General features: G+C 43.0%; 1 protein-coding gene across 1 annotated transcript in view; it reads left to right on the top strand.

Moving 5' to 3' along the window:
* LOC125455761 (fibulin-7-like) overlaps window positions 1–19,848 on the top strand; it is a 46,738-nt gene that overhangs the window by 1,615 nt on the left and 25,275 nt on the right. Inside the window, exon 2 of the mRNA XM_048538174.2 lies at window positions 17,785–17,941. Coding sequence (XP_048394131.1) covers window positions 17,785–17,941 — 157 coding nt within the window. The remainder of the gene's footprint in view (window positions 1–17,784; window positions 17,942–19,848) is intronic.

Genomic DNA, 19,848 nt, shown 5'->3' with positions numbered 1-19,848 from the left:
GGCATTCTGAAGTGATTCACAGCCAATGAGACACATTACTAGTGGAGTCACTGTTTTATTATAGGAACCAATGTGCACATAGCAAAGTCTCACAAACAGCAAAGAGACATATCCCAGGTCATGTGTTTTCATCGAGGGATTAGTCAGGGAATCGGGGAGAAGTCCAAGTCTTCAATGAGATTTGGTAGCTCCTTTAAATCCACCTGAAGGGGTCATGTTCAATATTTCATCCAAAGTGGAACAGGGTGGGGAGTGGGATGAGGGTCACCTTCCGTGGTGCTTTTGTTGGGAAACAGAGACTTCATATTGCATCAATATTGTTTAATCTATAACCTTCTAAAGTAATTTGCTGAATGTTAAAGTGCCTTGTTGTGCATCGCATTACATTTTGGGTTATGCTCAGAAGTTTGCAAAATGATCTAGTGCGTGTTTAGGAGGAATAGGTGACTGGGAACCTCTGCTTGTCCACCACTCAGAATTCCTTCATTTCCTCCCCCTGTGGGGAATTTTATAGTAGGGGATATTTCATCGTTGGGATCCCATCACCTAAACTAATCTCTGATTAAGCCTGGGCAGAAAAAACTCATGGATGGCCTTCCCACCCTAAAGCTAGCTGAGGTGCATCTCTGAAAGATTCATCCATTCCATACTTTCATCTGCTCACTCTACCCTCTTCCTCCAGCCAGGGAATCCCACAAGACCCATTTGTCTGTATTTGCCTTTTATCTGGCAATCCTACGATGCATGGCAGTCTTCGGTTTCCGTGGATGCAATACCAGCGGCTTCTTGTGAAAACCTAGGCCCCTGGCAGGGTCTGTCAGTTCCGCAATGAATCGATGAGCACTCACAATCGGTCTGGCTGTTTAAGGCTTTACTCTTTATTTCCTCATACGGCTGGGTACAGAACAACATTGATATCCCCAATAAAGTGGGGACTATTGTCAGAGGACAGGCAACAGAGAATATCAAAACGGGGAATAATTTCTTTGAGCAAAGTATTTACAACTGTCTTGGCAGTAGCATTAGAAGTAGCATAAGCCTCAACCCATTTAGAAAAAAAAATCGACAACAACCAGAACATACTTGTAATGTTGACATCTTTGCAACTCAATAAAGTCAAGCTGAAGGGTCTGGAAGGGCCCTTCAGGAAGGGGTGTCTGCCCCATCGGGCAAGGCTTACCCTTGCCTGGGTTATGTTCTTGGCAGGTGAGGCATCAAGTACTGACACTCTGGACCATCTGCTGGAGGCAAGGGTGCCACCAGGTAGCCAAGAGGAGGTCAGAAGTCGAGCGAGCACCACAATGAGTAGCATTATGCAAACAGTCAATGATCCATGAGGCAAGAGCGTTAGACATACAAATTTGACCAGCTGGAGTAGTTCAGAGTTTAGTAACAGGACTACAATAACAGCCAACGTTGGACCACAGCAGCTTCTCAGAGTCAGAGGCGTCCCCCTGTAAGTTAACAACATCTTTAATAGTTGGCATTAGCATGTCAGAGGTCGACTCACTCTTGTCAGAGCTTTCAGTCTGGCTCATCATTTCAGGCACAATCATGAGATGGCCTCAAGAGGCATCTTTGGCAGCCTCATCAGCAGCATGGTTACCAATGTCAACAGGGGATTGGCCAGTAGTATGGGCAGCGCACTTGATAACAGAAACCTATTTTGGGAGCAGGAGTGCGGGTAACAGGTCCGAAATGTGCTGGCAATGAGAACTGGGGGTACATGAAGAAGTCAAAAGTCCTCTATTCTTCCAGAGCTGACCAAAATCATGGACAACCCCAAAGGCATAGTGGGAATCAGTGTAAATGTTCACACGAAGGCCTGCCCCGAGGATGCAGGCATGAATCAGAGCAAAAAGTTCAGTCTGTTGGGCAGAAAAGGAAGTCTCAAAAGAAGCTGATTCCTGGATGGAGCCATTGCCTATCACATTGCCTATCAACTATCACATGGCCCGAGAGGCAATTTACCTGTATGGTTGAGAGAGGAACATATTGATGTCAGGATCTGGGATAGGGGCATCAGAAAGGTCTGGGTGAACGTGGATGCCCTCATTAATGAGGAGGAAGCACGTATGATCTGGAGTGGACAAAGGTGATAGGGAATGTGAAGGAAATTGGCAGGATTAATAGTGGTGCAGTATTTAAAGGTCAGTCAGGGGTAGTTGAGGAGGTAAATCTCATAACAGTTTTGGCGAGCAGCAGTCAAATGTTGAGTTTGCAGTTGCCCTAACAGGGCAATCACTGCATGAGGGCTGTAGACAACAATGTCCTGCTGGAGGGTAAGATTCTCTACGCTCCGTAAGCTGAGATAAATAGCAGTAAGGATTTCAGTACAATGGGGGTGTCTGAAGGCAACAGAGTCAGGTTTAGTAGAGAAATAGGCAACCGGATGGTGTCGATCTCCATGTAGTTGAGTGAGAACTGCGGAAGCACAGTCATCCAGAATAGTGCAGTAAAGCTGGAAAGGTCTGTCATAAAGGGGTCTTAAAGCTAAAGCTTGTGACAAGGCTCGCTTGAGTTCATCAAAGGCCTGTTTTGCCTCTGAGGGGAGTTCGAAGGTCCCTTCGTAGGAGGGCTGCATTGGGGATCCAATGTCGAAAGAAGTTGACCATGCCGCCAACACCTTGCCTTAAACACGTTCAGCGAGTATCGAACCGCTTCACTGGGCAGGGAATTCCACAGATAAGGGGATGGGTGAGGGTGAGTTGGCATATCTGAGGACAGGCTAAAGTCACGCTCACTTTTACAAGCATGTTGGTGCCTTTAACTATGCAGGAGAAATGTGATTAAGTGGCTGGTTGGCACTTAAATATGACAAGTCTTTCCCAATGGAGGCAAATTACAGGCCTGCAGCTGGAAAATAAGATTCCTGTCATTGGATTAGATCTGCCCCTCATCTCCTAATCTGTTACAGACAGAAAGAGGTTACGCAGTATGATTATTCCGCCTCTCCGTTATTATATTGTGCAATTAACAGGATAATAGTAGTCCAACTAGATGGACCATAGTCTCTTTTTTATTTTTGACTATTATTTCCTATGTTAAAGGGCATGCCAATTTAAAGTCCAAAGAATCAAAAACAAAAGTTGCTGGGACTTCTGTCTTTAATACATCCCATGGCACATTCTGTAAAATGGCATGGAGATTGGAAAGAGGCAGTATGCAGTCATTGACGAACACGTTCAGCACTGTTCACAAATTTTCATGTATTGAAGCACTCAGGTACAATACCCAGCAAGACCTGGGCAACATGTAGATTTCGGTTGATAAATGGTATGTAGTATTCATGCCACAGTGCCAGGCAGTGGCTATTTCCAACAAGAGAAAATCTAACCATCTCATCCTGACTTTCAATTAATTATGTTACCATTACTGAATCCCTCGCTATCCACGTCCTACGATTACCGTTGACAATAGCTGAATTAGAATAGCCATAAAAATACTATGGCCACAAGGAAAGGTGAGAGGTTGGGAATTCTGTGATAAGCGACTCACCTCCAGACTCCCTCAAGCCTTTCCACCATCTTCAAATTACAAGTCAGGAGTGTGATGGAATTTTTTTTCCACTTTTCTGGATGAGCACAGCTCCAACAACACTCGAGAAGCTCAATACCATCCAAGACGAAGCAGCCCAGTTGACTGGCACCACATGAAACATTAACTTCATCTACTGTGTTAACAGTATCTTATTATATTCAGGATTTTTGGCAACAGCACTCCAACACTCCTTCATCAGCATTTCCAGACTCCAAATCTTTTCCACCTGGAAAGATAAGGGCAGCAGATGTAAAGACCACCACTGCAAGGACATAGCATTCTGCCTTGGCACTATGTTGCTCGTCCTTCACTGTTGCTGGGTCAAAATCTTATAGCTCTCTTCCTGACAACACACTGGGTGTCCCTAGAGACTGAGGACAGTGGTTCATAAATCACCTTCTGAATGACAATTGGGAATGGACAAGAAATACAGCCAGAGATGCCTACTTCCTTGAATTTTTAAAAAAAAATTGCTGCCAGACTATGCTTCAGGATATGAATGCCTCAGAAATATGATCTTTGGGAGAACAAAAATACTACTAGAACCTTTAGCTACACTTTATAATGTCTAAGCGAAATGGTGGGGAATAAAATGTTATTGGCTATTATACCCAGGTACAGAGGAGTGAGAATTGAGTTTCTTAATGACACGTTCAATTGATCTATGAAAAGTAGAGGTGAAGATGGAAAAGCACGAAGTTGTGCCAAAAACAGTAGAAACTCAGCTGGTCTGACAGCATCTGTAGAGAGAGAAAGCAGAGTTAACGTTTTGAGTCTGGGATCCTTTTTCAGACACCTTCTTCGGCATAAGTTATGCCATTTTGCAGAACTCTTGTGCCACCAGAAGAAATCTGCCACTAACTGATTGTCTCATGTTCCCAGAAGCAATCATTCTGGTGACATCGGATCTGATAAGTTTTCTTACAAATCATGACTGATGCTAATCAGTTACTGTAGCTTCATCCTAATCATGTTCAATTTGGCAATTCATTCTGCAGCATTTACCAATGCAGAATTTGCATAATGTCGCACCTTTAGAACTCCAGAACATCCCAATGCACTGTCCACACTTATGTGTTTTGCAATGTGACCGAAACCTGATGTAAACATAATAATCACACAAATTTATATTAAAAACTAGCTGTAAGCCTTGGCTCAGTAGTTGACCCCATTCCTTGGAAGCAATTGGTTTGAACTCAAAGTTACCAATTATTGAAACCTGAGTGCAAAATCTAGCATAGTGGTTCAGCTTGGGACTGAAGATGTGCTGCAATGTAATTGTTGCATCTTGAAGATGAGACTGCCTGCCCTCTTAGATGGATGTACAAGATTTCATGGTACTATTTGAAGAATGACTGAGTGAAAACAATGCTATTAAAATATATGATATGGGCATTAACATGTTGCAGTTTATGGAAGCTTGCTGTGTGAATGGTTGGCCTTCTCAAACCTTTTAGGGCATCCTGAGTCTTTTAAAGCAGCTGTATAAATGCACATTCTTTCTTTTATTATACTAACAGTAAAAATGGTAAATTAATTATTAAGTTAATAAATAAATTAACGTTGGTGAGGTCTCTTCTGGAAAAATGTGTCCAGTTCTGGTCGCCCAGTTGTATAAGGATATTAATAAGCTGGAGAGGGTTCAGAAGAGATTTACCAGGATGTTGTTGGGGATGGAGGGTTTGAGCTATAATGTGAAGATAGATGGGCTGGGGAACTTCTTTTACTGCAGCATAGGAGGTTGAGAGGTGACCTTGTAACGTTTTATAAGATAATGAGGGGTGTAGAAATGATGAATGACTGATGGCTTTTCCCTACGGTAGGGTATTTCAAGACATGAGCACCAATTTTTTTTTACACAGAGTGGTTCGTGTGTAGAATGATATTCCAGAGGAAGGGGCAGATGGGGGTAGAGTTACAACATTTAAAATACATTTAGATAAGCACATGAATAACAACTGTTTGGAGGGATATGGGCAAGAAGCAGGCAAGTGGGGCGAGTTTAGTTTGGGATTATAGTTGGCATGGACTGGTTGGACCAAAGGGTCTGTTTCTCTGCTGTATGACTCAATAACTCTATAATGTTAAGTGAAAGCACTGATATCCCAGATTTAATGCTGTGAGTGAAAGAGTCTTATTAAAATACTCACAGAGGTCCTTTGGTTTTATTTATGCCCGTCCTTTCATTGCAGAGGAGTGTTTAATTTATGCTTTCCAAATAGAACATTCTGCACCACCCAATAGAGTTAAAATCTTGAACTTTTTAATTAATGTAAAAAAGCTCACTCATTCTCTTCCGAAGAAAGCTTCCATAGCAGCTGGCTGCCACAGGGCAAGCCAACACTGTCTGAGAAAACATGTTTCCAGCATCAGTCCTGGACATGAGACCTTTCACAGTCTGATGAAAACATGCTGACCAATCCTTGAAGCAACTGTCTGAGTGGAAGTTTAGCTCCTCAGCCATTTGAAGACCAATTAAATATGATGCGTGTGCTAAGTAGTCTTAAAAATAACTCATCCATATGGGAACATTTCCAGTCCCCCAAGTAGGAACCTAGGGCAGGCTCTGATCTCTGAAATGGGTGCTGAAACTATCCTCAATGGTTTACTGGGGTAAGCAAAGTGAATCCCTTTCAAAAGAACTCGGACTCGTCCAAAGTGAGTCTCGACTCAAGAACTTGCTTTTCCTCAATCTTTTCGAGTAACTGAGATTGCTAGACTGAAATCATATAGTTCAAAATAATGGTTTGTATGTGGTTTAATGGAAATATTTGAGTTCAGAAGGGTTACTGGGCTCAAAACGTTAACTCCATTTCTCCCTCTCCGCAGATGCTGCTGGAACTTGTTGAGTTTCTCCAGCATTTTCCATTTGTAGCTCAGATCTCCAGCACCTGGAGTGTTTTGCTTCTGTTTCGGTTTTACCAGATTGTACAGCAGGAGCTAACATTCGAGGGAGTTCAAAACCCACTGCTGCAGTGTGCGGTTTTGAATTCTGTCTTAAAATGAAAAGCCAGTATCAGAAGTTGTTAAATGTCATTCTAAAAAAAATCTAATGACTGTATTTTGCTTCCTGTATCCGTTTTTGCGGTGGTGCTAAGTACGGAGAGAGATTTGAAAGACAACTCTGTCAACCACCACCCCCGACCCTGTCATTTACTTTCCTTTGAATTTAAATATCTTTTTAATAAAATTATACCTGGAATATAGATTTTCCTGTCAAGATGCCATTTATTTCTCACATGTTGTGTGCAATTGATTTCCCTATTTCCTACAGTACTTCTGAAGTGCATCCTTGCCAGTAGGGATGGAGTGAAATGAAATGTGGTTTATAAATACAAGGTCTGTCTTTTCAGAATTTTATAAGAGACTTATCAATATGGAGTCAATGCTTGCATAACATTGGTGGGATCGTGCAGTAATGCAGCAGGGCTTAATTACATCTCTGCTTGATTATAGAGAATGGAATTAGCTCATTTGCAGGAACTCTGTGGGATGTGCAGATTGCAATTCATTTCATGTCCGACTTGAAATAACACATAAAGAATTTAGTTCACGGAGTGCGTTGGTATGGTTGTGTCTAGAGTGGCATAACAACACTGGAAACTTCAGAGTGCCAGTAGGGCCTATGTGCAGCCAAAGTCTAGCTAGGCCCTGGCAAGTTGTGACTGCCCTAGCAGGTCTATATTTGCCATTGGGCTATGTCACAGTTCCTAAGGGTAATTTGAATGAGTGAATGGTGTGATCTCATCCTCTAACCTCTTTTTGTGTGTGCTGTGGGGATGTTTGTACACGTTGGAGGAGTTCCTGTTGCATAGGCTTCTATGTTCAACTCCATGCAGTTTGAAATATGTTCCCAGCTTTAGGGTATTAAGATGAGATCATTTTGTGTTTCACTGATACCCATCAGCTACAGCTCAGTTGGTGACACTTTCATTAATTAACAGTTCAAGTCCCTCTCTAGAGGCCTGGAAACAATATCTAGGGTGATACTCTCATGCAAGTTTGAGAAAGTGTTACCTAGTTGAGAAGTGGTGTCATTTGGAATATTAAAATAATTTTGGATAAACATCAATTTTTTTTCCAATTTTCATCATGCTCTCACCTTCATCTAGTACATCTCTTCCCTTCCTTGAATTCAGTTTCTATTTCTAGTAGTAGGCTGTACATAGGAATCCACTACAAACCTACTGCCTCCCACTCTTATCCTGACAACACTTCCTCACACCTTATTCACTGTAGGGGCTTCATTCCATTCTCCTAGGTTCTCTTGTCTCTATCACGTCAGGTGATGCTACCATTCACGAGGGTGATTCTGATGTACCTTCAGCTCCCATCACGGATAACAGGCCCTTGGCTGTGTCCAACTCATTTCCCGCCTTTCCTCCTACCAGAACAATGACAGAGTTCCCCTTATCCTCACTTCCCATCCCACCAGTCTCTCCACATTGTACGGATCATTGTTCATCATTTGTTTCATATCCTGTAAGATATCCCCAGCAAGCACACCTTCCCCTCACCTGTCATATTCCTCATTCATTGTTCACTCAGCAATACCCTGGTCCATTCCTCTGTCCTGCCCAGCACCTCTTCGCTATCTCTGGCATGACACCTTCCCATGCAATCACAGAAAGCATACAATTTCCCTTTTAGTCATTGTCCAAAATGCATCTTCCAGGTGACTTGGTGTACTCTCACTCTAGTCCACGCTATCCACTGGTCACGATACAGTCTCCTCTACACTGATGATACCAAAGGCAGAATGAGTGATTGCTTTGTGGAACATGTCTGCTAAGATGACCCCAATTGATCATTGCCATTTCGACACATTGTCTTTCTCTCCGCGACCTCTTCTCTGTCCTCGACCTGTTGCCATGTTCCAGAGAAGCCTGATACAAGCTGGCTAAATGGTTCTTGCTTTAGAGTTAAGCAGCTTTCTGGACTCATCAATTGAAGTCAACAACTTTAGACCATCTGACCTCTATTTACCTGATTAATGCTTCCTCTGTGCTACAATTAGCACTGCCTTTGCCTTTTCCCCTGGATACCTTTCTCATCTGTTCCACTTGTTCCTCCTTTCTCCTCTTTCCCACATATACCCTTTATTATGCAAAATAATGCCCATCACTTTTCCAGGCTCCTTTGGAAGATTATTGGACTATTTGATATTGGACATTTGGAATAAGAGCAGTTCTCCCTGATGGCCTAACCAATATTTAGCCCTCAATATCATTAACAAAGATGTAATGATTATTATTGTATTGCTACTTCTGAAGCTTGCCGTGCACAAATTCTCTGGCATGTTTATGAAATTAAAACCATGACTGTACTTCTAAAGCATTTTGTTGATTAAAATAAAAACCTTTGGAATGTCCTGTTGCCATGGCTGGTGCTTTATAAATGGAATTCTTTCTTTTCTGTAAAATCTCAAACATGATCTGGGAATTTATGTACTGGTCTGATATGGTCTGCCTGTATTGTGCAACAGTTCATTCTTTCAGGGATGGGTTCTCTAAGTGAACCATAGAAAACCTAAACAGATTCTGTCTAAGCTTTCAGCAAAAATAGTTAGCTTTGCAACCACAGCACTATTTTGTACAGGAAATCAAACAATTCACTTATTTATTACAATCAAGGCATGACTATGAATGTCAGATTGTCTGTTCACTCTTCAACATGAAGCATCAGGGAGACAAGGGTTCAATATTTCTAATTACGTCTTTTTCAGTTAGCCAAAGCAGAGGTTGTTAGCTCAATCTTTCTTCCGAGCATTCCATTCCTGTGTTTAGTCTGCCTTTCTTAAGGAGATACCTCAGTGCAAACAGTCATTTGGAAGCTCATTTGATTCTTTCTCTTTTCTTGTGACTGACCTGCAGTGAGTTCAGGTTACATAAGAAATGTCCTTCTTACCTCTCTAGATGGTTAAGGAGCTTCGATTGTCATCATGTCATCTGTGTGAAAGTTGCCATAAATGAAGGAGATGGTGAACACTTTATTTGGGTTATTAGTTATCTGGGCCTGATTACCTTTACCAATGTGCCTGCGTATTTGTGTAGCTGTATAATGTCAGCGGGTTGTTTTCAAAATGTGGATGAGGACACAATTCTTTGTGATTCCAATTTGCTCGGGTGTTGGATGGAACAAAAATTTCCCAGCATTCCTGCTTGAGTTAGAAGTTTGTGGGAACTAGACTGGTGCTCCTGCTATAGTACTAAGGGAGGTTCTGTCCTTTGAATCATGCATTAAACCCTCCATCCATCTGAGATGGACATCAGAGAACTCATTTCTGAAGAAGGGTCCAGACCCGAAACGTCAGCTTTCCTGCTCCTCTGATGCTGCGTGGCCTGCTGTGTTCATCCAGCTCCACACCTTGTTATCTCAGACTCCAGCATGAGCAGTTCCTACTATCTCTCAGGGAACTCATTGTACTATTTTGTGAAAGACCTGGAGAGTTATTTCTGGGGATTCGGTCAATAATTATCCTTCCACTAATACCACTAGACAAATTAAAAACACAAAAGGTGTGGCAACATCTGCAGAAAAAGAAACAAAATTGATACTTGCAGTCCGATGCGACTTCTCTTAAGGATTTGCTTCAGAGCTTTGCTGTTGCTAATCCAAATTATGTGGTTATTTCCACATTAATGTTTAAGACAGTTATGCTGTGTGCAAATTGATTATTGCATTTTCTTGACCGCGGCAGTGACAATACTGTAGTACTTTATTGAGTGCAAACAAGGTGTGAAAGGTGCTAAATATGTTGAAGTCTAAAACAAAAATGATGTATGCTGAAAAATAACTCCACAGAGGCTGGTAGCCGTACACCACTGCGCCATTTATTTACACATGGAGAGTTCTTGACACTGATCCAGCTCCCTCAGAGCCAGCTGTCAGAGTGAACAGAACAGCTGACACTTCTGTTTGTATCTGTCAGCCAGGGCTCCCTGATTGGACCGGATTAACAGCCCCAGACAGGGAACTCCTATTTATGAGGACAGTCTGGCTGACCTCGTTACAATCACTATACACCTCTCCTTCTGAGTCCAGAGATGTGGGCCGGGTTTTTTTTTGTTGCTCCTCCTGAGGAGTTTTAGCACCAGGCCAGGTTCCTCCAGCTCTGCCTCCAGCAGGTAGCTTGTAACATGCAGTAGATTGGCTCTTGTGCCCCAAGCATCTGGGAAGAAATTCATCCTCCACTTCGGGCGACAAAGGCATCGAGGCAGTGACTTCCATCGTGTCCATCTCAGATTCTGAGGTATCTTCAACATGTGTCAGGGAGGGAGAACCTATGGGTTCTGGAGCAGTCAGAAAGGCTATCAAGGAGCCAGGTATGTTTTGCTCCCACACTAATAGAGAGCTTCATGTGGTCCACATGATTGTTGAAGTTTGCCATACCTACCGTAACTTTATACGTCATTCGTCTTGACTTCATGGCAACCATGCGTCTTACCCATGCAGGTGGTTCCTATAACATACTTCATCTGCCGAATTAAATTGTCCCTCTTGCTTAGCAGAGTTTTGTGTCTGGTAGTGACATTCCTGTTGCCATTTCACCCTTTCCCCCAGGACCAGAAAGGTCGGATTTAACCCGGCGCAGAATCTTCCGCCCATTAGCAGCTCAGCTGGAGCTATCCCTATCGTTGCATGAGGGGTGGTCCTATAATCAAATAAGAACCAGGACTGTCTGGTATCTTGTGAAGTTGTAGGCTGCTCCTTTAAGCCAGCTTCAAATTTGGATGATGGATTGTATGGAGCTGTCTTTATTCGGCCCATACCATTCAACTTTAGGAAATACTCCCAAATTCCCTGCAAGTAAACAATGGCCAATACTTTTGGGAGACCGTATATTTCAGAAGATGTCTACAGTTTTTCTAAAGTCATACCGGTCTTTGACGAATGAACTCGATGCATGTCCGCCCATTTTGAGTGGGCATCCACACTGACTAAGAACACTGGGCCCACGAATGGACCTGCATCATCGATGTATAACTAAGTCCAGGGTTTATCCAGCCAATCCCACAAATGTGGGGGGAGTTGCTAGTGATAATTTTTGTCCTTGTCAGCACGCTGAGCAGTGCCCGCCAATGCAGCTATCTCGGAATCCAATCCTGGCCACATCATATCATGTCTCGCCAACATCTTCATTTTAGACACCCCTGGATGACCCTGGTCGACCTCAGCCAGTATCTGGTGGTGACCTTTGCTCAGGACAATCACTTTTGCTCTTCATAATATGCCATCCTCTACTGTGATCTGGTCTGTCTGGGCCCAAAAACATTTCAGTTCTGGTTGTGATGGCCCTTTGGATTCCTCAACACCACCAGCTGTTTCAGTTTTGTCGGAACTTCATCTTCATTGCCCAAAATCTAACATTCTCAGCTGTGATGGGAAGTGTGTCCAGAAAATTTAAAACCATTACGGATTCTCCCAGTGGCAGCACCATCGGTGGTGTATCCGTCAGTGGGAGGCAGCTCAATGCATCCGCATTTGCTATATGGCCTCCCGGACGGTGTTACAACTTGTAAATCTACACATTTAGTACTCGAGCAGACTGCTGACTTTGGCATGAAGCTATGGGTGACAGGCCTTGTCCTCTTTAAGTAGACCTAGAAGGGTTTGCGGTCCGTTATTATTACAAATTTACATCAGTAAAGGTATTGGAGGAACTCCCTGACTCTAAATATGATCGTCAAACCTTCCTTCTCTATCTGGGCATATTTACGCACTGCATTAACCAAAATACTGGATGCATACACTATTGGGCATTCATCTCCATTGGTCCACACATGAGCTAATACTACCCCAATGTCATACAGGGAAGCATCACATGTCAATACCAGATTTCATTTGAGATCATAGTGTGCCAACACCTGAGAGGGGATGACAGCTGTTTCTTCACTTTCCGGATGGCTATGACTTAGCCACATGACCACTTGCAAGGCTGCCCCTTTTTAAAGAGCTGGTGCAAAGTCTAGGTTATGTATGAAATTTCTATAATAATTCAGCAACCTGAGGAAACACCTAAGTGCCGGGGCACCTTTGTTTGCTGTCACATTATCTTCTAACGGGTGTAACTTGCTCTCGTTGACTCTTTAGCCAAAGCAGTTCACTTGGGGTACCTGGAACACACATTTTTCCCTTCTAAGATGCACATCCACTAAGGAGAAACATCTAAGGAGTATGTTCAAGTTCTCTAAGTGCTCCTTATTGACCTTCTCTGTGATTAATATGTCATCTAGAAAGACAGCAACCTGGCTTATACTTACTAAAATGTTCTCTGTTGTCCACTGAAAAGTTGCACAGGCTGACTGTTCCCCAGATGGCAGTGTCATATTGTGGTACAAGCCCTTATAGATATTAATTGTAGCATACTCCTAGGAATCTGCACCTAGCTGCAATCACATGTATGCATGGTTTATATCCAGCTTCATGAAGGACAGGCACCCTTGTCAGCTTTGCATATAAATCCTCCATACGAAAGATTGAGTATTTCTCCAAAAATTGGTTTACTGTTTGTTTAAAATCCCCACAAAGGCGAACCAACCAGTCGGGCTTCATAATCAGTACGTCCGGTGCTGCTCATCCCACAAACTGGACCAGTTTGAGGATTCCTTCACTCTCCAACCTCCCAATTTTACCTGTAAGGTGTGTGACATAGGGCAGGCTTTGAAAAATCGTGGCATTGCTCCCGGGTCAAGCATGCAAGGTGGCCTGGGTCCTTTTGGTAGTCCCTAAACCTTCCTGAAAAATATCTGGGCATTTAATTCGGACTTTACGCAGGCAGCCATTTTCTAATTGATAAATATTGAGCCAATCGAGGTGAATCTTTCGCTCCATCAAGCTTAGGCCCGAGCCCTTTACCACAATCAATGGTAACTGAACCAGCTGCTTCTCATAAGAGATTGGAACCGACCTTGTACCCTTAATCTGTAAAGGATTTGCTGTAAAGGTTCTTAGTCTAGCCGAGAAAATTTAAGGATTAGAGTCCAGAGTGAATTTTCTTCAAGACTGGTTCTGTGATCAGTGAAATGGTCGCGCCAGTATTGACCTTCATTAGAACTCGGTGACCATTTATCCAGATGTTTATTTTAATCGGTTCTTATTTGGATATTGCTGCGCAATTTAACTGTTCCAAACCAGGTGTCGGTGGACTTTCCAGAGTGTGTACTCTCCTGGATTCTGGCCCATGAGTTCACTTACTCAATTTGGGTCTAGCGTGACTCTTTTGCTGTCTTAAGTCCACATACAGCAGGAACTGAAATGACTTGCCCCAGCCCAGATCCTGAAGAAAATTTTAAATGTTTGGCTGAGGTTTGGTTTTGTTTTGGGGCTTCACTGTGGATTGACTGAGAGTCCCTCTGTTCAGCATATGTCCTGAGTGAGGCTCTGCAATTGCCTTTACTCAAGTGGTGTTCCCCGAGCTCAGTCAGACTGGTGAAGGTGTCCATTTCCATCAGAATATTCTATAACTCACATGCTCTACTTTCCACATTTTCCAATGATAAAGCCCACGTGCCTGTTTGAAGTTCAGTCAGGCTTCAGCTATTAGGTGCGTAAATATGGTTACGTTAATAATCCCAAAACCAAACATCCTTTCAGGAGCTCATTAAGCGTTAAACCAAAGTCACATCCCTCTGCCAGTCATCTTAAACTAGTCAAAAATCCCGACAAAGGCTGCCTTGGTTCTCGAATTGCCGCATAAAACCAATAATGCCTCAGAACTAGAGGAGCCTTGGGATCGTAATATTCCTTAATTAAATCCATCAATTCTTCAAAGTTTTACAGAATATGGTGCCTCAGGAAACGTTAACTGAAAAGTCTGCGGGTCCACAGGTTGTCAGGAGAATTACTCATTACTTTTCATCCATCTCGCTGTCACTTGCTGAGGAAAAAAAACACATTCTTCCCACAGACTGGGCCCAGTCTTCAGTGGCAGGATCAAATGAGTCAAGTTTCCCAAATAATGGCACGAAGCCAGTAATGTTTACCCCAACTCAAATGCAACTGTTGTGAATGAATTTCTTCAGAAGCATGCTTTTCTCTCATCGCCACTGAAGTAATTCCACAGAGGTTGGTATCTCATCACCAAGACACCCTTTAATTACGTGTGGAGAGTTTTTGACACTGGTCTAGTTCCTGAGACCCAGCCCTCAGAGTGAACAGGAAATCTGACACTTCTGTTTATATCCGTCAGCCGGGGCTCCTTGATTGGATTAACAGCCCCAATCAGGGAACTCATATTCTATGAGGTTCACCTGGCAGACCTCATTGCAATCACAATAGACATTTGTGAAAATCCGTTCTAAAATGCTGAACTCAGTGCTGGAGCTACATGAGGGCCCAATACCATAAATGGTGTCAGTAAAACACTGGATGATTATGTCTGGAAGCAGAGCATTCAATTTGAGTGAATTCTCAGCCATCCCTGTCACTGTCACTTTGCCTCAATTATAGGAAGACCACTTGATGCTCTAACTGAAATGCCATGCAATTTATCACATAGTCCATCTTGTAGGAAGTGTGGATTATGCAACACCTGAAGCCTGTCATACCAGTCAATGTAATTGTAGTTCAAATCTTGCAAATTATGTTTTTAAAAGGGAACCATTGATTGCTGCAAGATGTAACAATGAGGCCGACTCATAGTAACCCTCAAACAACAAACCACAAGAAGTATATTTCAAAATTGTCTCACTGAGGTGATGTTATCCACTTGGATAGATCACTGGCCTATGCCTGGAGATTTTTTTTATTCTTTTGTGGAACATTAGTGCAGCTGACAAGGCAAGATTTATTGACCATTACTATTTGTCCATGGGAAAGATGATGAATCACCTTCTTGAGCCATTGCAGTCTGTGAGATTTAGATCTGGGCACACGGCTGTTAGGAAGGCACTTCTAAGGTTTTGAGCTGATGACAATGCAGGAATGGTAATGTCACACCGAACAGGGATTGTGTGTGAACAGGAGAATTTACATTCCCATGTGCCTTCTACCTTTGTCCTTCTAGGTGGTAATGATGTTGAGTTTGGAAGATAACGATGGAGAAGCATTGCATGTTCATTGCATATCTGGTGGGTATTCAGTCGGTAGTGAAGGAAGTGAACATTGAGGTGATGGTTAAGGTGTCACTGAAGGTGGCCTGTTTTGTTCTGGATGATTCATCCTTCCTGAGTATTGTTGGAACTGTTCTCATCCCGAAAAGTGGAGCATATTGCATCGTACTCACCTTGACTTGTACCTTGTAGACAGTGGGAATGCTTTGGGGAGTCAGGATAAGGGTTATAACCTATAAATGTCCCAGCCTGTTCTTGTAGCCACAGAATTTATTAATGTGGAGAGTTTGGTTTATTTAGAGTTGATCCCGTGGTCAAATTTGGTTTATTTAGCATTGACTCAGAACTAAGAATGTTACCAACTGTGCCATAATTGACACCCATCATCTCTCATTACAATATTTAACAGCGATGAAAGTAAGTGCTAACAGGGTGATTTGACAACTCACAAATGAGTTGGATTTTAAGCTGGAGCCATACACATTCCTTCAAAGCAAGGCAAAGTTTTTGGCTTGGTTTCTTTTAAGTTTCCTTTCTTTTCCTCTATCTGACCATGCAATTCACACCCCTCAGCTGTTTTCCAGCATATCTTAGTCAAATACCTAGTCTTATGCACAACCTCACTCATACAGCGTGAATTTTTACCCACACCACCATGAATGATTCTATTCCATTCACTTTCACATGCGGCCCTTTTGCAGTAAGAGTTCTAAATGGTGATCAGAATTAGCAATGCTGACAGTTTTATCTCCTCCCGAACTATATGAGTTATTTGAATTTGTCCTGCATCTGCTAACTTGGCTATTTAGGGACTGAGATAAGGAACCATACTTTCACTCAAAGTACAATGAGCCTGTCTACCATTTGGTGGCCAGATCACTGAATATCAAGAAAGAGATACATTTCTAGATATTAAAGGCACAGAGATGAAGTGAAAATATGGCATTGAGATAGATGATCAGCAAATCTTATTGAATAGTGGAGCAGGTTTGAAGGGCTGAATGGCTTACTACTGTATCCACTGTACCCGGTGTGGCTTCCTCTACATTGGGGAAGCCAAGCGGAGGCTTGGGGACCGCTTTGCAGAACACCTCCACTTGGTTCGCAATAAACAACTGCACCTCCCAGTCGCGAACCATTTTAACTCTCACTCCCATTCCTTACACGACATGTCCATCATGGGCCTCCTGCAGTGCCACAATGATGCCACCTGAAGGTTGAGGGAACAGCAACTCATATTCCACTTGGGAACCCTGCAGCCCAATAGTATCGATGTGGACTTCACAAGCTTCAAAATCTCCCCTTCCCCCACTGCATCCCAAAACCAGCCCAGCTTGTCCCCGCCTCCCTAACCTGTTCTTCCTCTCACCTATCCCCTCCTCCCACCTCAAGCAGAACCTCCATTTCCTACCTACTAACCTCATCCCGCCTCCTTGACCTGTCCATCCTCCCTACCCCCCCACCTATACTCTCCTCTCCACCTATCTTCTCTTCTCTCCATCTTCGGTCTGCCTCCCCCTCTCTCCCTATTTATTCCAGAACCCTCTCCCCACCCCCCTCTCTGATGAAGGGTCTAGGCCCGAAACGTCAGCTTTTATGCTCCTGAGATGCTGCTTGGCCTGCTGTGTTCATCCAGCTCCACACTTTGTTATCCCAGATAATCATACTTTATTTGTTGAGGCATGAAGTTGGTCAAAAACTGTGAACTCCCTCATGGTTTGGAGAGAGTACCCTTGGTTTGTTTAGATCCAACAGAAGGTGGATGTGGTTCCTTTGTTTAATATTGCAGCAGAAATGCGAGACTGTACAGGAATGCCTCACAACCACATTTGATTTCTTCCTGCACTTTGTGTTCCGGTTTCCAGAATGGATCTTGAATTGTTGGGCTTCAGGTTCTGAAACAACATTGTTAACCATCAAGTCATGACTAATTGACACATAATTGATGAACATCCAAATGAGATGACTAATTTACTAGCAATGCCAAGGAAATGCCTCTTGATTCCTTTTAAGCATATGGTTTTTGTTCAATATTAGCAGACACTGAATATTTTAGCTTCTCCCCAGATTGTATGCTTGCCAGTTCATCATACCTTGCAAAGCCCTTTGAAAGGGTCATTTATTTTAACGTAGAGGTGGGGCATGTGGCAGAAATGATATGATGAACCTATACCGTGTTCTGTCTTTGCAGGGTTGTCCCCATAAGCAACAGGTATTAAGTGCAATTCGCCAGATGCAGAAACTACTTTCCACTCAGGAAGCCCAGTACACACAAGGAATGCGCATGATGAAAAGGAAGCTCAGCCTCCTGCAAAACACAGTAAATAAACAGACTTCAAAGCACAATGGTAGGTTACAGCATGCATGCCGATTTAGCACTGCAAGTCTGTTCTACCATTTAAGCAAATTATGGCTGATCTGTATCCTAACTACATTACCTGACTTATTTCTATAATGCTTTGCCTAACGAAAATCTATCCACTCCCATTTGAAGCATTCTACTGATCCCCAGCTTCAAGAGAGTTTGAAAGAAGGAGTTGTAGACACCCACCATTCTTTGTGTCAGGTGCCTTCCTTAATGATCCAGAGTTTAATTTGAAGATTCTGCTATTTGTTCTGAACTCCCTCACCAGAGAAAATGATTTTGTCGTGTCAGCAGTATCAATACTTTTAATCGAATGAAAAACCTCGAGAAAATACAAGTCTAATCTCTGGAATCTATCTTTATAATTCAACCTTTACTTTAAAAGGCAGTCCTCAATGTGTAGTTAAAATTTGTATTTTGGTAGGTTTATGCTCCTGTGAAGTGCCTTTGGGAATTTGTCATTTGAGGCACTTTATGAAACAAGTTGCTTCAGCCTAATTTGTCTCAATATAAGTCTCAAGGCTGTCCATTTTTTCAGTAAACATTGGGAAACATTTTACCTGGACTACCCCAGGTCACCATTTATCTAAATAACTTGTTAATAACCAGGAAGACCAATAAGGAGAACTTGGACGTAGTCCTTAGATGTTTCTCCTAGGCATGTGTATGTCTTATAAAGGAAGAATGTATGTTCCAGGCACCCCAAGTGACCCGTTTGGGTGACAGAGATGACAAGGCTGCACCACACCTGTTAGAAGATAAAGCGAGGGCAATCAGAAGTGTCCCGGTTTCCACTTCTGTACCAGAGATTTCCTTGGACTGGTGAATTATTACAGAAAGCTCATGCATAGCCTGGCCTCCAGCCTGGCACCTTCACATCAACACTTCAAAAAGGGTCAGACTTGGAAATGCTCACATAACCAAGCCATTGCTTTCGGGGAAGTGAAGGAACAGCTATCATCCTCTGAAATGTTGGTACACTACAATCCCAAGTGAGATCTGGTATTGACATGCAATGCCTCCCTGTATAGCATTGGGGAAGTATTAGGTCATATGTGGCCCCATGAAGAAGAATGCCCAATCATGTATGCATCCAGGATTTTAGCTAGTGCAGGCAGTAAATACACCCAGATAGAGAAGGAAGCTTTGGTGGTCGTATTTGCAGTCAGGAAATTCTACCAGTACCTTTACGGATGTAAAATTGCAACAACTACAGCCCACAAACCCCTGCTAGGTCTACTTAAAGAGGACAAGGCAGTGCCACCCATAACCTCAGTCCGAATTCAGTGGTGGGCTCTAATACTGAGTGCAAGTTGGAACACTGTCCGAGAGTCCAAGAAGCAAATGCAGATGCACTGAACCACCTCGTGTTGGTGGCTACACCACCAATGGCATTGCCCCTGGAAGAATCTGTAATGGTTTTAAATTTTCTGAACACACTTCCAGTCTCAGCTGAGAATATCAGACTTTGGATGCACAAAGATCAGTCCTTGCAAAACTGAAACAGTTGGTGGTGATGGGAGAAACCAAAGGCCCTCACAACCAGAACTGAAATCTTTTATTGGACCCAGAGAGACTAGATCACAGTAGACGCTGGTGTATTATTAGGGGGAGCAAGAGAGATTGTGCCAAGCAAGATTATCCCATCTCTGCTGGATGCAGGCTGAATCCCACCAGGGTCACCCATGTGTTTCCAAACTGAAAATGTTGGTGAGAAGTTATGTCTGGTGGATGTAGGGATGTAGGGTCTAGGGTTGGATGTAGACATAACCACGTTGGTGGGGCAATGCCCAGAGTGCCAACAAGGGCAAAAAAATACTGCCAGCCATTCCCCCACATTCGTGAGAAGGGCCAGATAAACCCTGGAATTGGTTACACGTCAACTATATT

Source organism: Stegostoma tigrinum, chromosome 10 (genome assembly GCF_030684315.1).
Source record: "Stegostoma tigrinum isolate sSteTig4 chromosome 10, sSteTig4.hap1, whole genome shotgun sequence".
NCBI classification, from domain to species: domain Eukaryota; kingdom Metazoa; phylum Chordata; class Chondrichthyes; order Orectolobiformes; family Stegostomatidae; genus Stegostoma; species Stegostoma tigrinum.
The sequence above is the reverse complement of the archived record's forward strand: the minus strand, read 5'-3'. Positions and strand labels throughout refer to the sequence as shown.